The sequence below is a fragment of the Pyxicephalus adspersus genome, chromosome 11 (genome assembly GCF_032062135.1).
Source record: "Pyxicephalus adspersus chromosome 11, UCB_Pads_2.0, whole genome shotgun sequence".
In the NCBI taxonomy this organism is placed as follows: Eukaryota; Metazoa; Chordata; class Amphibia; order Anura; family Pyxicephalidae; genus Pyxicephalus; species Pyxicephalus adspersus.
In genome coordinates, this window is record NC_092868.1 from 58,233,935 (window position 1) to 58,255,063 (window position 21,129).

Consider the following 21,129-nt stretch of genomic DNA (forward strand, 5'->3'; position numbering starts at 1 on the left):
TCCCCTTCATTAAATCTGCCCCCTGGCCTCCCCTTCATTAAATCTGCCCTCCAGCCTCCCCTTAAATCTGCCCTCCAGCCTCCCCTGTACATACTGCTATTGGCTGTCCAGGGCACCCAATGGATGAGGAGATGCACACTGATGTTACCTTTCCCAGCACCCGCATTTCTCTGCACCTCTCTGGATCAGCCTTTCTTTACCTTTATAACACAGGGGGAACATTGAATTACCTTTCAGGTCTCAGAGCCCCTCCAAAAAAATATTCACCCCATAGATCACAGTATATTAGTGTGGGGGTCAGTGGGAAGAATTCCTCTTACATTGCTGGCCAGTGGGAAGAATGTCACCCTTACAGATAGCCAAAAACCTCATTGGTGTCACACTGACCTGAGAGATACAAACTGCTCATTGCACAAGGAACCCCTAGCGCCCCCTGCAGGAACCCTGGATGAGACAAATACCCCCGTTGATATGATTAATGATGGTTCTGGAAGCTCTGACTTGTTTTTACTGTTTTCAGTGATGATTTCACTGTCAGAGAGACTTTATTGGGTAGCACTACAGTGAGGAGAGATTTCTGTGAATATAAGGAACGTTATATGTGAGGTACAATAATCCTAAACCTCATTAGGAAGATTCCCAGGTGCTGACAGTTCTCCAGGATTCAGGCATTGCTCTGCACTGTATTCTCCTCCTGTTCCTGTATCATGTGTACTTCTGCTCCTCGCAGCGTGCACGGCGTGTTTTGGGGGTTGGAGGATCTGGGCGGTGATGCAGGATTTTTGCTGTCTTTGGGTGATCTGAATGGGGAGCGGTGGCAGTGGTGGGAGCAATGGACGGGGGGCACCGAGGATTTGCTGGATGGCACCGTGCTGGCATAACTTGGAGAGCCTGATGTGTCCGACGCCGTCCTGGATTCTGTGGGGGAATCCTCTTCAGCTTCAGTGGATTCCTAATAAAATACAACAATCAGAAAATTATCTGAAGGGGTAAAATAAATCTGTGACACAAATCAGCCCTTGCTACAGCCTCATGTGATAGATACAAAGTTACATTGTTACAGTCAGATCAATGAGGGAGAGGAGACTGAAGAAATGCTTCCTCCTGCCTGCAGCAGACTGATATCATCTCAGCCTAGGCAAAGTCACTGAGAGTACAAATGGCCTTTTACAACACATCACGCCAGCATGCTCCACTGTTAACACCATTAAGAAATTCCATGCAGCCATTGTCTGCTTGTATGTAGCCTGGAAGTGGATGCAAAAAACTTCAAGAGATCACCAACAGTAAAATGTACAAAGGATAAAAGAAAGGTTGAAGATTCATGATTTTGTTATTAAATGCCACTGATACACAGATCAAACTAAAGGCCATTTATTTAGGGTTTACTTCTATATGCATATGCATGGATTGGGTATTAAACAACATTCTACAATGAAATCAGCCCAATTCAGGATTTTCAGCAGAACAGAGGTGACCCCAATTGATGGAAAACCAAGAAGAGGGCGACCTCTGCTGTTATAATAGTGGTATTACGCCTTTCAATCACAATACCAGACATAAAAAAAGTAAAAAGAAAGTCAAAGTTCTAAACTCTCCCCACTCAATCTATATGGAATCACTCAGCAGTACAGGTATGGTGCATTCAGGTGTATGGGGACAGGACTGTACCTGTGCAGGTTTACTTCACAAGCATTCGCAGCACCAACAATATCACTTGTTTAAGGATTTCAACAATGTGTGAAAGCACTGTCCTTAGAAAGAGTGAAGAAGGCAACTAGATTGAGGAAGCTGAAACTGTTTATGCTGTAATCCCAATCATCAGAATATAAATCCTGGTATTAGAGTGACAGCTTCTGTCTCTGTCCATGTATCATTCTCACTCTGTGTATAAAAGAGAATAAAAGTGGCCATTTCAACAATCATTACCCAGGTATGGTCAGCTGTTGTTTCCATCAACAAAACCCACCCTGAGAAATGCCATACATACATCCCAGGTATGCTTGTAGACATAAAGTGACTGCAAAAAGCTGCAGGGGACCCACATTACAAATATGCAAAAATTAGTGACAATGAGGTGAGGTGACAAGTGAGGTGACAATGACATTTTAGGAAAAAGCAATAGAAAACTATTAGGGCTTTATTTCTAAATTATTCCCCTGTCAAATCCTCTTAAAATGTTCGAAAATGAAACACTCCTTGTTTCAGTTCCTATTATAACAATGACTCGTTCTGCCACCTAGTGGCCAATCGTCAAAGTGCACAGCTGTTAGGATAGGAAATTCTATCAGTACAAATGAAAATTATAATGAATTTATAAATTCACCTCTTAATGTCACACAGTGAACAAGGTAAACATTAACTTCCTGTCCAGTAATAAAGGACACTGCAGGTAAACTTCCTGTAAATTAAATAAAGTTTTCTTCTGTTTTTCTCCTGTTTATTTGATCCTGTACATCAAACCCCCCCTAAATCATACCTGTGCTATAATGACCCATCGATCATCTCACCTTGTCTTTTAGGATGTACAGTGACACAGGATTCTTGCACGCTAGCTCCATGGCCCTTGGGATGACTTCAACTGAGCAGAAAGGAAGAAACACAAATGTAAGCATTCTGTCCTCATCCTCCTAAAATAATGTTCAGGTCTTTAGGGAACCCTGGCTATAAACATTTCATCCACAGCTCACAGTATATTAGTGTGGTGGGAAGAATTCCTCCTACATTGCTAGCCATTGGGAAGAATGTCATCCTTACAGATAGCCAAAAAGATCATTGGTGTCACTTAAACTGATCTGAGAGGCACAAACTCCCCATTGCTCAAGGAAGCCCCAGCAACCTCTGATGGAACTATGGTTGAGAAACACTGGACTGTTACAATGGGCTCTATTTATAAACTATTCCCCTGTCAATTTATCTGAAATTCACTGGTAAGTGAATTTCACTCCTCATATCAGTTCCTATTAAAACAATGCCTCATTCTGCCACCTAGTGGCCAGGTGTCAAAGTGCACAGTTGTCACAATAGGAAATGCTTAATGCAGTGTTTCCCAACCTTTCTTAGTCGCGGCACATATTTTACAATTAGAAAAATCCCACGGAACACCACCAAAAAGTCAGACACGTAAATTAGCTACCTGCTGCCATCTAGTGGAAGAGTTTTTTTTTGGTTCTGCATTTCCCACGGTACACCCGAAGATCTCTCAAGGCACACTAGTGTGCCGCGGAACAGCGGTTGAAAAACATTGGCTTAATGAAGAAAAGAAAACCTCTAAGATTCCATTCATATCCCATTCTATGCTGTGTAACATTCCATCTGATCCTGCTATTCTATTTATATTAGAAGAAATACTCCACTTATAAAACTCGATGTGATCATTTATACACTGGCCATGTTGGTCTCTCTTCTCTTACAATCCAGAGAAATAATAATGAAGCATTATGTATGAAGCACCTACAGTATATTCATCATTTTATGGTGTATAATCTTCCCCGGAATGTTCTCAAGGACTATCAAGAAGAAATTATTTCTATGAATTATCTATTGGTTGCCAATCTACAAGAAGTCTGTGTGTCTGTTCAATATTTCCTAATGGGGGTCTTCAGGGAGCAAGGTGAATATGTGGGAGGAACAAAGCCACCAAGGTGATATCTTCTAATGATTCAGCTACATGTGCCAAGCTGTGACCTTCTACAAGGAAATTCATAGCAAAAAAGCACCACTTATAGGAAGAATGGAGGAGCTGAGCTATGGGAAGTGATTGGCTGCATGGAGGAGCCGAGCTAAGGGAGGTGATTGGCTGCATGGAGGAGCTGAGATATGGGAAGTGATTGGCTGCATGGAGTAGATGGGCTATGGGAAGTAATTGGCTGCATGGAGGGGATCAGCTATGGGAAGTGATTGGCTGCATGGGAGAGCTAAACTATGGGAAGTGATTGGCTGCATGGGGGAGCATTAATTAAATGAATGATGGAGCCTCATTAGTTGAAAGTTTTTCCTACTGGCTCACCATATGTCATAGTTGATATGTACACAGCGCCATCTAATGGTTGAAGATGAGAAGCACAGCCCTATCACTTGCTGGTAGGGAGTCAAGGGATTCCAGATTTCATTGGATTTTGTATGACATGGCTTTACAAGCAATGCAAGCCAGCACTAAAGAACACTCTGGATTGAGGATTCAGTTACTGTCATGTGATCATTGACATAAAACCTGTTTACAGAGAAAGTGGCTGTAGTATTTCTGATATTACACTGCATTGCACTGACAGATACATAGTAGGTTGCCTCTTTCATCTATCAGAATCCCAACCCTAGCCTGTACTCTCAGTGCTGCATGCAGGAAGTCCCCATTTTCATGTCAAATCATAAATTTATATCCTGGATTATGTGTTTATCATGCGTGTACTGGTCACCTTCATGTTTTAGAGGATCCTCTGTATGGTCCACATATTCACATGATGCCTGTGTCTCCAGCTTGTGCTTCCCTCTATAAAAAATGCAGAATCATCAATAAAGTTTCATTTCCTGTTAAGGTGACACCCTGCCTAATACATAGAGAGCCACATGTACAGGAATATGCTCCTAATGGGCCCTTTGGGAAACCACTGAATGAAATGGCCCTTGTTAAGGCCCTTCCTATGATAATGTGACATTGCTCCTTTCTCCCAATTATGCTGCTGAGTTGTCACTTGGGCTTCCTTTGGAGACTGCAAGTCTTCTGTTGTCACCACCCAGAAAAATGCCATGCAACCATCGCTGTAATGCATGTAGAGAAGAAGCAGCTGCGTTGAAGCTGCAGGAGATCTGCAGCCCTTTGGGTTTAAATCTTCAAATTTTCCAGTTCTTGGTGATGCTCCAATCCTTTAGGCTGACAGATAACATTATAGAAGATGTGACATAGACACCGATGAGGAACAGAAGGAAGAAGTCACCTACTTTTTGGAAGGTTTCCAGCAGGCGCAGACTGTCACCAAGGTAACCAGCAAAAATATTCCCCCCATGGACAGGACGATGTACAATGAGCTTCTTCCTGCAGGAAAAAATCTGCACATTACTAAAATACAAAACATAATGGGCAAAGCAGCAAAACTACAGCAGCAGCAGCAGCACTCTATATGGCCTCTATGGGACCCAGGCATTGGACAGTTAGGATGTATTGTTTATATTTTCTTTGTCTCAGATTGATGGGATTTCTAGGCACATGCTTTTATGAATGAACTATATAAATATGAAATATAAATACAATTGTATCTGATTATGAATGAATGTTCCTATAGAGCCAAAGCTGTATCAGAAATATGACTCACCAGCCCCACCTAGTGGACTCAGCTTCTAATGACACTAGAATAAATGCCAGATAAATGACCAATCCTTACTAGATAGTGGACACTTGATAATCCTAAGAATCCAAAGAACTCTCTTGCACAACCTTCTAAATACATTTTCTTAGATGTTTAGATATGGACACCTTATGTTTGAAGGACTTTTTACATGCATTACTGTTTATGATGGTACCTGAGGGGGTCCGTTCACATCAATAAACTTGCATTCCTACACGCTGGGGTTATGTTGTACGTTATGGCAGCCCATTCACTTAAATAGGCTGCCTAATGCAGCGTAGTGGCCCAAAAAATGGAACATGAACTATCTTTAGGAGCAAATCACAAAGTGCTTTAGTATGTTGCCCTGCAGTGCAGCACAATGTGCTCCAAAGGTGTTCTGAGGTGTCATTAGGAATAAATAGCACTGCCTTACACATGGCGTGGTATGGTTCATTATTGCACATGTTCTTTTTGGTCTAGCTCACATCTATGAGGCCACAACATGATGTGCTCATTTTAATGGGCTGCCTGCCATTCCTCCTACCACTCATCATTCACTTCTTTTCATTTACCTTACCCTAAAGCACTCTAAACCCATCTTTTCAAATTCACCTACCCGTCTTTTTCTGTCTCCTAAAACCCCCACTACTTCCCACCATTCCATATCCCCCTCCTATTGTGTGATACTTCCCCCACCTCCTAGATTGTAAACTCTTCTGCTCAAGGTCCTCTCCTCCTTCTGTGTCACTGTCTGTATCTGTTTGTCATTTGCAAACCATATTTATTGTACCGTGCTGCGTATTATGTTAGCTCTATATAAATCCTGTTTATAAATAACAATATTAATAATAAAAATAATAATGCACTGTCTATGCACTACAGTGTGTTAGATGCACTGCACTGCATTGTTGTAGCCACTCACTCATAGGACATAAGTCCTATCTACATTTTGCCCATTTGAAATCTCACGTTATTTATTCTACAATTTTTATTTTAGGTTTCTGTTATCAGGCCGGTCATTATTGCAGAGAGGAACAGGTGATGATGTCCCTTCTGTTTTATTTGCCTGATCGCTCCAGGGTTTTGGTGTCAAAGCTGATCAGTGCATGTCAATGTCAGCTTTCATTGCCAGAGAAATCCTGGCCTACCATGTATGTGCCGGCACGGTCAATTATGGCCAAAGATCGTCTGTAGTAGGAAGAGAAGGAAGATGGCAGTGCCCTGCGATGGATAGGTGAGTCATATGGGTTTAGTTCCGCTCTAATACACTGTAGATTTTTATAATTCCTAATATGTACAATTCATCTTTGACACTATCATATCTCAGACAGGCACTATGGCCACATTTACATGCCTGGGTGCTCCAGCAATGCACATCTATAGGAGTTTTATTTAAATACAATTTTTTGGACTTGTTCCCTGATTTATTGAAGCTCTCCAAGGCTGAAGAGGATTCACTTTTATCAGTGAACCTGGGTGATCCAGCAAACCTAGAATAGATCGTGTCCAGGATTCAAAACATTTGTTAACAAATATCAAATCACTTTCAAGAAATGTATTCCAGGTTTGCTGGATCACTCAGCTTCACTAATGAAAATCTACCCTCTCCAGCCTTGAACAGCTTTATTAAATCAGGCCCTTTATCATCCCCCATAAAATGTGTATTTCAGTCCTGACCATAATATAAAATATATACAAAACCAGCCTACATGCCCTTTAAATAAAATCTAATAAATGATATTATACAGAACAAGTAGCAAGCATTCTACTTACGGTAGACGGTGAGTTTAAATGGAACGCTGCGCCCATTGCTGATGGGGTTTTCCACCAAACAGATGTAGACGTCATCGTCCACCATGGTGACCCTGGAGATGGTCATCACTCGATGGTCGGGGGACAGAAATATCCTGGAGTCATTGGTCAGGGTCTTCGCCCCCTTCAGCCATGTGTACTGGGGCTTTGTGCCGTTATCATGGAGGCAGCTCAGCGTGAAGTTCTCTGTGAGCTCCAGGACCGTGGATGAGGGAACCAAGACACGTGGCTTGGATATCGGAACTGAAAGGAATGGAGAAATGTGAACATTATATGATAAGCAATCTGGTGCTACAAACATGACAAGAGTTTACATGCCAATGGTTAAAAATGCTAAGAGAAGAAGGGAATGGAAGAGTTAATAAAAAAATGATGCCTCATATGGTTAATAAGAGAACTTTTTTTTCATTTAACTCATACCTGGGAGTTCTGAATAAAAACTGCACGAGTAACTTCCATTTATGACGATTGCAGAACACTTTGTCAACAGATTACACAAGGAGATTGTAGCTTTTCCTGTGTAATTATTAGAGCTCCATGATAGCCGGGTTTACATAGCTGACGGTTGTCACACTGTAGCCACAATCTCCTGGTCTGTACTACCAATTTGACATTTCAGTTGTGCACACTGTAGGATACAGTTCGACCATGAAGGGATAAGAGAAGCACCGACCCAACTGACCCCTCCTTCTCATAGCATGGTGGCCTAGGTGGGTTTCCTTTTCTGCCTTGGCTTAGCTCTGACATGCTGAAAACCCCCAACAAACTCTTAGGATAGTGGGGGCTGTGGTAATTTTCTTATGGCTTTTCTCCATTGCAATACCAATAACACTTAAAGAACCAACCAAATAACAACATAAAGAACCAACCCCCAGCCTGCTGATTGGACACCAAGGGAGCAGCAGCAGAGTGCTTGTGTCATCCATATTCATAGCGCAATGCATATGGATGACACAAGCACTCTGCTGTTGCTCCCTCGCTGTCCAATCAGTAGGCTGGAGGTGGCTCCTTTACCAAGTTTTATTGGTATTGCAATAGATCCCTGACTGGTCCATAGTACTGGGCCTGCTCCATCCCGGTGTAAATTAGATTTATTAGCAATACATGAAATTATTATGCTCATAAATAATAAATTGGATTAGAAAATGCTTTTTACCTAATTAGACATTCTTATATATTACATTTCTACAGCAAACACATCATATTGTCCTGAAGCCTAACATGTTTTGAGCAGTTTGAGGAAACTGGGGCACATGGAATAAACTCAAAAAGGGAGAGAACAAACTCCATGCTGACAGTGCCTTGGTGGAAGGGTAACCCAGGCCAATAGTCCACCATGCTGCCATAGGCACCTTGGTAAACAGTGTCAGTAAGAGGAGACAACCACAGAATCTCGTCTGTACACTAAGATAATTCACTCTTCAGTACACCCGCATAGGTGTTTCCACCACAGAGGCCCTGACCCATCGGGGAAATGCCAGCTATACCCACTGGAGATCTGCCCAAGTAGGAGCATATTACTGAGGATCAGCCAGAGGTCACAGAATGACACCAAAGTTTTTATTGTAAATTGCCTGTGAATATAAGATTGTTTTCCTGAACTGTGTGCCAAAAATGTTTTATGGAGAGGATAATCACGGCGTGAATATACCCCCCTGCCAGTAATTGTAAGAGAGTCATATCTGTCTGGATAAAGGCCACCTCAGCCTGCCAAAAGCTGAACACAAGAATATCACAACTAAAGTACCTGCCAAAAGATTTGTAGAACAATTTACAAATTCAAGATGTGCGATCCCTGTACCCTTATTACCTGTCCTGCAACACATCATGAAGAGGGTGACAACACACTAATGTTGGCCATCTTGCACCCCAGAACTAAATCTGATTTCAGTTCTCAGCTCAATGTATCCATAAGTGGGATGATAAGGTTTTTATTTACTCATGCAAAGGTTTTCTCTGCAGGGTCTTTTCACACGATAATTCAGAATTTGCTGGATAATGAGGAGGGTATTTCCCTGAAAGTCTCTTTTTCTATCAATTGGTGAGAATTTTGGTTCCCACGATCTCTGAGCTGATTTCCCTGATCTGTACTGATCAGGAGAGGTGAGCACAATACCTGCACTCGGATCTTAGGTCAATACATTAGCTGTGCGTATTTCCATGCTGAGCACCCGGGGTGTATTCTGCTGTGCCCATTATGAAGGGTTCCTACTATCTTTAAGTTGCACGGTCTGTACCAATGCTTTGCCCATTGTGAGGAGTATTCACCATACCTGTACCCATTAGGAGGGGTGTGCACAATCCCTGCACTCGGTTCCTAGGTCTATACATCAGCTGTGCTCATTATGAGAATGTACCACCATCTCTGCGCTTGGTTCCTGGGTCTTTACACCCGCTGTGCCTCCTATGCAGAGTTCTCAATATCTTTGTGCTGAGTTCCTGGGACTGTTCATCTGCTGGGCCCATTATTAGGGGTTTGCAGCATGCCTTGGCTCAGTACCCAGGAGTGTAACTTGCTTTGCCCATTATGAGGGATTCTCCCCATCCCCATGCTGAGCTCCCAGGTGTGTATCCTGCTGTGCCCATTATGAGGGGTTACTACTGTATCTGAGTTCCAGGGTCTGAACCTATGCTTTGCCCATTCTGAGGAGCACTCACCATACCTGCACCAAATTCCTGAGTTAGGAGGGGTGTGCACAATCCCTGCTTTGAGTTCCTAGGTCTTTACACCTGTTGTGCCCATTGTGAGGGTGTGCCACCATCTCTGTGCTTGGTTCCTGTTATGCCTATTATGAGGGATTCTCAATATTCTTGTGCTGAGTTCCTGGATCTTTACATCTCCTGGGCCCATTATGGGTTTGCAGTATGAGTACCCAGGTGTGTAACCTGCTGTGCCCATCATCCTCATGCTGGGCTCTTGGATATGTAACCTGCTGTGCCTATTATGAGGGATTTCCATCATTCCCATTGGATTTGTATCTATTTTATACAATGAAGGCTGTAACGGAAAGAGGCAGATCACCCAAAGGTGAACGTGTATCGCATATGTGTATATTTCCCACAAGGCCAAAAACTGTCAAAGAGATCTCACTGTAGAAATATCTAAAACATATAGGACATCAGGAGGTGACAGGGTGTGACCAGGGGTTTGACAAACCCCTTACTACATACCGTCCACGGTAAGGTTGATGGTCTTTTCTCCCGTAAACGTATCATCAGTGATGGAGACCTCCACCTCGTAGGTCCCCTCGTCCGATAGAAGGAGATTACTGATTAGCAGAGAGCCATTCTCAAAAACCTGGATCCGATTCTTGTAGTCTGCACGTAAGTTCCCAATGATGTCTGCACCCACTGACTGCACCACGGTGATTGGCTTTTCCCGCTTTAGCTGCCATTTTACCACCGGTTTGTCACTGCTTGAGCTGCTGTACTGCACCGAGAGAAGAGCTGATCGTCCGTATGTGCCGTGGATCTGCTGAATGTGGCTGGTGATATTCACCGCCTGTGCTGGACCTGAGAGATACAAGATGCAAATTACACAATTAATTCTTATTTACTTGTATTTATATAGTGCCAACATATTACATAGTGCTGTACAGAGTCTATAGTGATGTCACTTACTGTCCCAAAGAGTGGCTCACAATGGCCCTACTATAGTCATATATTATTAACACAATTTAAGGCCAATTTTGTAGGGAATCTAATTACCCTGCATGTTTCTGCCATGTGGAAGGAAACCGGAATACCCGGAGGAAACCAAAGGAAAAAGATACAAACTCCTTGTAAGTGGTTTCCTGGCCAGGATTCGAACCAGGGAGCTAGCACTTCAATGGCAAGAGTGCCAGCCACTTACCAGCCTATTACCACTATTGTCAATGAAGAAAGCACCTATCAAAGTCATGTAAACTTTTTATTTTTAATTTGCGTTGAATTATTTTCTTGGCACATGATTAAAATAAACACTTTGTTCCAGAAACAGAATTTTATTGCCTTTATATAACAGACTTTTGATTAATCACAAGTTACACAAGTTCCCAGATGGAGACCTAGTAATGTAAACCTGGTAATGGAGATGTGGACCTGGTTCTGTTCTAAAGAGGTGATTATAGCTAAAACCGGCTGGTTTAACCATATGAAAGTGACTCCCCCCCCCCCCACCCCCTGCACATTCGGATGGTAGTTTTTGGATCAGGAGGTGGTATCCATGTTTGCCCTCTTGTCTTCATACCAGTTGAAGGGTCTAAGGCTACGTACACACGTTAGATGCTTCTTGTCCGATAATCACGCCAGGGCTAATATTGAATGCAAATCTGGCCTGTAAACAGCACTCATTGTCCGTAAGATCATTCTGGCAGATCAACGGACGAGGAACGATTGTAATGAAAGTGAAGGGAAGAGAGCACAGCTGGGTGCCACTCGCTCATTCTCTCCCTCCCCTTTCCATACAGCAGAACAGCCCTGTATGTACAACTCTCATTGATAGGACCTCCTGGACCTGTCGGCAGATCCAATACCATAGTTTCTGATTAGCTGCTGAGAGTATTTTTAACTTTGCCCTGTTTAAACAAAACAGGTTCACTGAGGAGCTCTCCCCTTTGGTCCAGTATTGCGCAGGCTCCACTATCAATCAATTCTTAACAGCCCACAGCATTAAAATCCAATCTGTATGTGTGTTTTGGAAGCCTATGCCAGCGTAGTCACTTTTTATAGTATTATGAACACTCAGAGTGTGACTTTGCCCCCATTTCTAATGAAATATTTTTAGAAGTTGTTATTGAAGTCTTCTCAGGTCAGGCATATACATGTCTGGATGCTGTTTGGACACGGAACCTAATTTTTTTTTTATTGAAGTGTACCAATACTGTAAGAACAGATTGCACATATTTCAATATTTACTCTTCATAATGTGATTACAGCTGAATAGAAACTTTGATCTTTTCCTGGTGTCAGATAAATATGGCACCCCTCTGTTTAAAGAGGAGGACTGTTTGCATAAATGTGCACTTTTATTGGAAGGTTGTGGGAGTTTATTCACTGAATAGTCGTCTTTGGGTAAATTGAAAGTACCTGGATGGGAAAATACAACCTGGGGTCCCTGGGGGGTATCAGCACGGGTCAAGGACTGCCCACGGACATAATGGTGTCTTGGTGCTGGTAATTAAACAATTTGGGGACGATGGACCCTTCTGAAAATGCAATACCAGCCTCACTGATAGCAATGTTGTCTCTTCCACCTACAAAGATTCAATTGTTTGTTCTTGTACAGAGATGGTCCAATGCACAGTTACACATCTTATCTTCCGGGTTCCAGTCCAACGGTTCCATGTTGGTCTTCAACCAATCACAATTCTGAACCACTTACCTCTTCTCATTCCTGCATAGTAGTCATTGCAAGACCAGCAACCACATCTTCATGATGAAATATGGCCATTGCCAAAAGTCCTGCATTCCGGTTGTGGAAAATGGGCAACTGGACCACCAGCAATTGTTGGATTGGAAGTAGGATGAGTATTACTGGGTGCTGACCCATTACCTTGCCTGCATGAACAATAGATTCTTCATTATCAGGAGGGGAAAGGATGTATTACTTTTTAATGGGGTCAGAGTTTAATGCAAACCTCCACAAAGGTAAACACTTTCCTTATTCTCTACGGCTGCCCCTTTCAGTTCCCAGTGCTGGCTAGAGCAGGGGTGGAGAGAAGAGGAATAGGGGGTATTAGCTGCTGGCAGAGATGTGATTGGGCAAAACACTAATTTACATGGACAGCTTTGTGGCAGCTCATGCCAACCCCCAAGCTCATCAAACCACCATGCTGGTTCTAAACAACCAAGTGTTTTCTTAATATTAAACAGGATTTATATAGCGCCAACATATTATGCAGCGCTGTACATTAAATAGGGGTTTCAAATGACAGATAGTGACACAGGAGGAGGAGAGGACCCTGTCCAGAAGAGCTTACAATCTAAGAGGTTGGGGAGGTAACACACAATAGGAGGGGGATATGGATTGGTGGGTAAATAGGGAGAGGGTTAAGAGATAAAAGAAGACGGATAGGCAAGTTTGAAAAAATGGGTTTTGAGTGTGTTTTAAAACGAGCAGAATGTAGGAGCAAGCTGAATAGAATGAGGAAGACCATTCCAGAGAGTAAGGGCAACTCTAGAAAAGTCTTGGAGCCGTGCGTGTGATGAGGTTATGAGTGAGGAAGTCATTAATAGGTCATTGGAGGAACAAAGAGAGCAGATAGGGGGGTATTTTTCTATCAGGTAGGAAAGGTAAGTGGGACATAAGCTGTGTAGGGATTTGTGTATCAGGTAGGTAGGTGGGACAAGAGCTGTGAAGGGATTTGAAGGCAAATGAGATGACTTTGATTCTAAGGTGAAATGGAAGCCAAAGAAGAGAACTACAATGAGAGACAGCAGAAGAGGAGAGGTGGGAAGGCTGTGTATGGGGTAGGTAGGTGGGAAGGCTGTGAATGGGGTAGGTAGGTGGGAAGGCTGTGTATGGGGTAGGTAGGTGGGAAGGCTGTGTATGGGGTAGGTAGGGTAGGTGGGAAGGCTGTGTATGGGGTAGGTAGGTGGGAAGGCTGTGTATGGGGTAGGTAGGTGGGAAGGCTGTGTATGGGGTGGGTAGGAAGGTAGGTAGGTGGGAGGGCTGTGTATGGGGTAGATAGGTGGATAGGTAGGTGGGAAGGCTGTGTAAGGGGTAGGTAGGTGAGTGGATAGGTGGGGAGGCTGTGTATGGGGTAGGGAGGTGAGAAGGATGGATGAGTGGCTGCAGCATTCATTATAGATTGTAGAGAAGAGAGTCGGGTTAGTGGAATACCAGAGAGGAGTACAAGGAGTTTGGTTTTGTTTAAAATGGGTGATTGGAAGAGAGTTCTCAAACACCCCCATTTATTCCCTAAGGGAAGCTGCAGGTGAGCCATTGCTTGAATTGTCTGCCAACCCACGTTACCTGCAACGAGAAAGCAGTAACCACTACACTAGGGGCTCCTAAGGCTTTCCGGCATTGTGCTACAATCAGATAAGCCAGATTTACATGAGGCCTTTACTGTGCTGTTTGCCATACTATAGACCCCAGGATCCTTTTGAACACATGTAGACTATGGGCTTAGGTAGCCTATGATGTGAATAGACCTGAACAGGTGAGATCAATTTACACAGACCTAATCACAGTGAGAGACAGACCACCTGTTAATTTCACCTAGCAGATAGAAGAATTACTTCCCGTATTGCCCTTGTATTCTTTGCAGAAAGCTACATATCTTCATTGCCTGTGGCTACAATTCATGCTCTGTTCAGAATGTCTACAACTGTAGCCACCCTATTGTGCTGCAAACAGCTGGGACGAGACCCCTAGCCACTGATATATAACGCACTAGCAAAGCAAAGCATAATCTAAGATGTAAAGTATCAGTTAAATCTGCAGCCTCTGTGGCCCTTGCTGTGGGCCCCTCTGTTGGAGGGGTGCTTATGGCAGCCATTAGAGATGGTGGCACAGTTTGGGAAGAGTATATACATAACATGTTTGTTTGGCAGTCAGTGAAGGAAATCGCAGAAGCTTATCCAGGGACAACACATTTTAAAGACAGTATAACAATGGCCACAGCAAGGCAATATATCAAGAGGCTACAAAGGAGAGACACCAGGGTGCTGGAATAACCGGACAGAACCAGCGGCTGTCACCTCCTTCCTGGGCCACAATACCTCATCTCGGGTAGAAACAAAATGAGAAAAGTAGACACAACTGTGAAATGCGTCATTGCTTCAGCGATTTCAGTTCATGACTGCCAAGGCCTGAATTATCCAACACATCAGCCTGGAAGAGTCTTAAAACTATAGAGGATCTGAGAGTTTGTATTTTCTGAGATTTTACAAGAATCTGAATATTTATTGTACAGGCTAAGCTTCAAAATGTGCTAAATACTCCTAAAACCTGTAAGGCTCTGGTATTTGATGCTGTTATGCATACTTGGAAGCTGGGAGGGCAGATGTGAGGTTACATATACAATGATAATTCTGCTCACTTGTGACCCCTGGGAGAGAAAAGAACAAGGAAGGAAGAGAGAGAGAGAGAGAGAGAGAGAGAGAAAGAAAGAAAGAAAGAAAGAAAGAAAGAGAGAGAGAGAGAGAGAGAGAGAAAGAAAGAAAGAAAGAAAGAAAGAAAGAAAGAAAGAAAGAAAGAAAGAAAGAAAGAAAGAAAGAAAGAAAGAAAGAGAGAAAGAGAGGAAAGAAAGAAAGAAAGAAAGAAAGAAAGAAAGAAAGAAAGAAAGAAAGAAAGAAAGAAAGAGAGAAAGAGAGAGAGAGAGAGAGAGAGAGAGAGAGAGAGAGAGAGAGAGAGAAAGAAAGAAAGAAAGAAAGAAAGAAAGAAAGAAAGAAGAAGGAAAGTGAGGGAGAAAGAAGGAAGAAAAAAAAGAAAGGAAGAAAGTAGAACAGATATTCTTTCCACCAATAGGTAGTTACATAGTAATGTTTAATCGTCATTGGGAAGAAAGAGGCATTGGTAGCCACCCTCAAAAGGAGAAGCTGGCTGCCGATGCTTTTTCTTCCCACTATACAATAAACATTACTATGTAATTACCTATCGGTGGAAAGAATTCTTGACAAATTGTGCCCTCTAAGACTTTGCATCCTGGGATCATTTTAACCTATAATGCGATTGTTATTACTCATATTAACCTATCAAATGAACGCTCTTCTTGATACATCGGTGAAGTTTCCTGTGAGCTGTTAAAAAGAACTGCAACCACATCAATATATGAATCTTATCTAATTTATTCAATTATTCTTACAATTGCAGCCATTTTTAAAATCTCAAACATAATTTAGCACTTGACTCCCTAATACTGGTATATCCAATGTTCCTTTTTGAGGATCAACTTACCTTAACGTCAACCTCAGTTTTAAAATCCCCTGAAGAAGCCTTTTCAGGTGAAATGCATCAGGAACCGAGACAAAACTGGGAAAAACGTTTTTTTGTGACCAGGTGTGATTTTACTAACATGGGTCAAATACAAATCAACCAGCTCAGAAGAAGATGTGAAGCTGGGGAAACTGTACTGTACTTCTTTATTTCCTTGAGTTGTCATATTTTGTGACATTAAACTATCCTTGCTTTTACAATAGTTTTGCAATAAAAAAGTCTTTTCTCTCCTTTCTTTAACAAATTATCCTATTTTAGGCTAGGCAACTGCTCTGTAATGAGATGAAATAATGCCCTCCTTTTATCACTTTGCACTTACCGTAGATAGATAGATAGATAGATAGATAGATAGATAGATAGATAGATAGATAGATAGATAGATAGATAGAGGGATAGATAGATAGAGGGATAGTAGATAGATAGATAGATAGATAGATAGATAGATAGATAGAGGGATAGATGGATAGATAGATAGATAGATAGATAGATAGATAGATAGATAGATAGGGTCCTCTCCTCCTCCTGTATCACTCTCTGTTTTTGTCTGTCATTTGCAACCCCTATTTATTTGTACAGCGCTGCATAATATGTTGGCGCTATATAAATCCTGTTTAATAATATTATTTTTAATAATAATAATAATAATAATAATGATAGATAGATAGATAGATAGGCTGCATAACATTGCTACAATGCTGCAGGTTGCATTAAGTTAAAAGAAAGCAATTTGTACAAAAAAAAAAAACATCAAAAACTTTTCCACTTAGTAAGTAATACATCACCAGCACATGCCAACGCCTCTGATTAATAATTAGGGCTGTTTTAGGGAAAGGGGGCAAACTGGGCAATTATGCATCACCCCACTTTCTCCTGAGCCCCAAATGACAGAATGGCCGGGGGTGCAGGAAGCTGAAATTTGGGTCCCGTGTGAGCCGTGGTGTGACAAAGCCCTTACTATGAAGTTGTTGTTGATTTTCCCTCACTTCCTGTTTAGTGAAGCTGTTGTCACCAGCGCACAATTTTCAAAACTCCAGATAGCGGTAAAAACCCAACAGGAGGTTCTTATTCTTCCCTAATATCCCCTACTCTAAAAATAATAAAAAGTTTTTGGTGGAAAAAAAAGTTGGATTTGCCAAAAATGTCCAAGCTGTGATCTGCAGATGGGCACCGGCCCGTCCATACACAATACAGATGATATAGAATTTATGGATCTCTCACCTGTGTACACAGCCAGCAGCCAGAGCAGGTGAAGGACGGCAGAGGAGCTGCAAGCCCACAAGTCCCCCGTCCGCTGTGTCTTCATCTTGGTGGAAGAATCGATTCCCGAAGATGATTTGCATGTTTTGTCCACTCTGGGCACGTCCCTCGGCACTGCTTGGTGTTCTGTGCCAACGTCTTCTGAATAGAGCCGACTCTGTTCTTTGTTCTCCTTCTGTCCACTGGCTTTTCTCCTGGACTAACTCTTCCTAAAAAAAAAAAAATGACATTTATCCCAAAACTAACCCATAGGGAGGAATATTGGTAGATATATAAGAAGGGTACTGACATGGGGGGTCCAGATGTGGTGGCACGAAAGGCGCTGGGTACACAAGTGAATAGAGCTGTCAGGATGGCATAGTAATCTAATTAAACATGGATTTGTTTTTGTTCCGGAGCCCTCCCTTTGGTATTTTTTACTCCACCATGCATCATTAAAGTAGACCTGTCACATACATAATAATTAATTATTATTAGCTCTCCTAGGCTGGAGAGGATACAGTTTCATCAGTGAATCTGGGTGATCCAGCAAACCTGGAATGGATTTCTGCAAAGTCATCTGCTATTTGCTAGCAAATGTTTTCAATCCTGGACCAGATCCATTCCAGGTTTGCTGGATCACCAAGTCTCACTGATTAAAGTGTATCCTCTCCAGCCCTAGGGAGCTTTAATAAATCAGGGCCACTGTTCTGTGATGTCTGTAGTTGGTAATACCTGGCAGTGTTACACTGATGGGGTTAGGTAGGTTTCATTTTTTGGGTAATGGAGTTGGACCATTCATATGCTGGTCACATCTTCCAGTTTGCACATGTTTTTACAATGCCCCTTAGAGCCCATTCATATGTGTGCATTGTGTGAATACACACTTTCACCCACATATATGTTGTATGCGGTGCATACAATTGATTGATTGATTAATGGCATTCAATCCTAATGGCACCCCAAAGGACATGCACTGCAGAGCTCCACCATGCATGTTAACACAAAGGAAAAAAAATAGTTTATGTCCAATTGGTTGACCATTCATTTGAATTGAAAAGATAAAGCACATTCACCCACATGTGTGAATATAGCAAGACAGACAGATAAAAAAATTGGCTCTCTGATTTGTCAACTACAGTACGTAGCGTCTGACTAAGGCTGTGCACATGGTAGATTTTTGTTGCTGTTTCGTGATGTTGATGTTTCATGATGAACGAATGGGCAATGTACACACAGCGCTGTTCTCTTCTATAGATATGGGAGGACGAGAGAGCAGCACCCCACTGTGCTCTTCTCCATTGATATGCATTGCAGTCGTTCCTGATAATCATTCATTGATCCTCCATGGTGGATTGATAAACGATGTTGGGACGACTGCTGTATACATCAGATTTTCACCCGTGATGAGCATGATCATTTGTCTCAGATGGAAGCAGCCTAACCAGTACATTCCATTGATATCAGTGGGGCCCTTACCATAGTTCTTGGAAAATCTGAAGCCGGACATTTACTTTACAATCTATAGAATGTTTTATTGGTTTACACATTGGTGACACAAAAATCTCCCTAAACATTCCGTTCAGTCTTCTCTAACAAGCATGCACAGCCATTTTGGACTTGCAGCTGACCGCATGCTTAACCATGCTACCAATCGTACTATTCACCACCATTTCTTGCGTTGTATACGGTTACGTTTCAGCAACATTCCTGCGTCATCTCGTTCTGGTCATGCGGTCGCTTTTCATCCTTATCGCAACCACATGGGCGACATATGCAAAGCATTACCGGGAGGATATTTCCATTCTGGGGGGCATAGTGCCAAGTGTGACAGAGCCTAGGGTCAGGTCATAGGGGGTGCACAGAACTCTTGTTTTATTTTTGTTTTTCAGCTCTAGCTATCGACGTACTAAAGCTGGACGCAGCTCAGGCAGTGAAGGATTGTTGGGAGGCTGCCCTGCATCCTGTCCCATTCACAGGGTGATTTGTGTCTGGGAAAACACTGGCGGGCCCATTGTCCTATGTAGGGGCCCCGTCATGGACACACCAACTTCTGAAACAACACCTATGGGAACTGTCAGAGAGAGGCCGAGCGTCCCGTCCTTCACTGCAGCGAGAGGTGATTTATGGAGATGTAAAAGCCAGCCATGATGTCTTAAACTGACATATTAATACTCCATCCTTTATGATAAAATATTGAACTTTATGCCTCACAGTCATTCCTCTAGATATCCCTAAGACCTAAAGAGAACCTGTCAGCCAAAAACTGGGTGTATAGGTAGAGGAGAAGACTTATCCCCTTCCTGGGTATTTTATTTTTTGTTGTTGTCTCTGCACCTATGGAAAAATTTCCCTTCACTTCCTTTCTCTCAGATATTACAGGAAGTTAGAGGAAATCAGTGTACTAATCAGGAGATTTCCCTTTACCTGGGGGGCTTGGAGAGAACTCAGAAATTTTGGATTTCCCATCATTTTCTGTCTCGATGACAATGGCCATAGATAGAGGTCCCAGTCTAAAGGAAGGGCCATGAAAAATATGCAGACGCCTAAAGAGGCTGCAGGGGGCCCAGGGTGTCATTGGATGACCTGCTGACTTGGGGTCATCGGGTACACCTGGGGTCATTGAGCACACCTGGGGACACCGAGCATACTTGGGGTCATCAGGTACACCTGGGGTCATTGGGCACACCTGGGGTTACTGGGCACACCTGTAGTTACTTGGCACACCTGGGGTCACCAAAACCTGGAGGTTGGGACTGGGGACACAGGAGACACGTGTCACCTTCTTGTAGTCATTTGGTGCTGCAGCGGTGGCGGTGACTATGGTGAAATGTGCGATGGCTGCTGGCAGCTGCCATGATGCACTATTATATTACACGTGTTTTATTGCAAGATTAGCACAACATAATGCTGTAAATGCATCCCCATGGGCCCCCCAAACCCTGAAGTTTGGGGCCCCTAGCAGCCTCTTGTTCTAAACAACCACTGGAGGAGAACCTATATAGAGAGCGGACAATTCATGGACAAATATCCCCAAATACTGCTGACTGGTCATGTCCAAATTAACTAGCACTGTCCTTGTATCAAGTCTAATCTCTAGTATGTAGCATGACCCTGTCCCTGGTAACTAGTACTGTCCCTGGTAACCAGCAGTGCCCATAGTAACCAGTACCAGGTACCTCAGTAGCCCCTCCCACAGCCCAGAACCTTGCAAGGATAATGAAAGTTTGAAGCCAATCAGCGTCCTCGTCTCTTCATCCCGGACGCCAGTTCTATGAGCTGAGCTCTGTGAGTGGACATATGTCCGCCAGCCAATTGAGACTTTCCTCCACTTGCCGGAAGTAGTATGCTGTTGCCGTGGTGACCCTCAGGACGCGGCCGTTTGAAATTGTGTCCTATAGAGGAAAGATGGCGCCGCCAGTAGTCTCTGCTCTTAAGGGTCCGGAGCGGAGGAAACAGAGCAGGCTGGTGGTAAACCAGGCCGTGCTGGCCGAGAGGAACCCGGGTGCTGTGGTCGCTGTGGGGGCCTGGATAGAGGCGGCTGAGAGGGAGGGGTACAGCAGGGCTCTGGTGAGTGCTCAGGGAGGGAGAATTATAATGGAGTTTGTTATAGAGAACCGAAAATTACTGGGGCTCGGATTTTATTAATGAAGGCGCAAATCCAGTGTAAGTGAAGTGTCAGACACCTCCAATAGAGAATAGTATGGGGAATGCCCCCAGGGCCAGGCTAAGTGGTGGGCAGATTTGGCAGTGGGCATTGGATGGGCCCCTTGTGGGTGGGGGGCGTCCTCTGTCCGGCTCCCCTTGTTGGTGGGGGGGGGGGCGTCCTCTGTC

The 21,129-nt window shown here is 43.2% G+C and overlaps 2 protein-coding genes across 2 annotated transcripts in view; one reads left to right on the forward strand and one right to left on the reverse strand.

The window, feature by feature from the left end:
• Positions 1-500: 500 nt before the first annotated feature.
• Positions 501-17,474, reverse strand: HEPACAM (hepatic and glial cell adhesion molecule). Its single transcript, XM_072425982.1, has 7 exons — positions 17,278-17,474; positions 10,308-10,649; positions 7,098-7,379; positions 4,939-5,032; positions 4,416-4,489; positions 2,511-2,581; positions 501-952 (listed from the first exon to the last, which is right to left on the reverse strand). The coding sequence occupies exons 1-7, from the start codon at positions 17,360-17,362 to the stop codon at positions 665-667; spliced, it is 1,236 nt and encodes a 411-aa protein (XP_072282083.1). The 5' UTR covers positions 17,363-17,474; the 3' UTR covers positions 501-664.
• A 3,203-nt stretch (positions 17,475-20,677) lies between these two features.
• CCDC15 (coiled-coil domain containing 15) overlaps positions 20,678-21,129 on the forward strand; it is an 18,018-nt gene continuing 17,566 nt past the window's right edge. Inside the window, exon 1 of the mRNA XM_072426132.1 lies at positions 20,678-20,865. Within this exon, the coding sequence (XP_072282233.1) occupies positions 20,704-20,865 (162 nt within the window). The 5' untranslated portion in view covers positions 20,678-20,703. The remainder of the gene's footprint in view (positions 20,866-21,129) is intronic.

Excerpts from the sequence above, each read along its gene's own strand:
- HEPACAM (XM_072425982.1), bottom strand. The coding sequence starts at position 17,362 with ATGAAGACACAGCGGACGGGGGACTTGTGGGCTTGCAGCTCCTCTGCC. Across the intron at positions 7,380-10,307 it reads CATCAACCTTACCGTGGACG|TTCCGATATCCAAGCCACGT; the intron begins GTATGTAGTAAG and ends CATTCCTTTCAG. Across the intron at positions 2,582-4,415 it reads GGATCCTCTAAAACATGAAG|TTGAAGTCATCCCAAGGGCC; the intron begins GTGACCAGTACA and ends CTTTCTGCTCAG.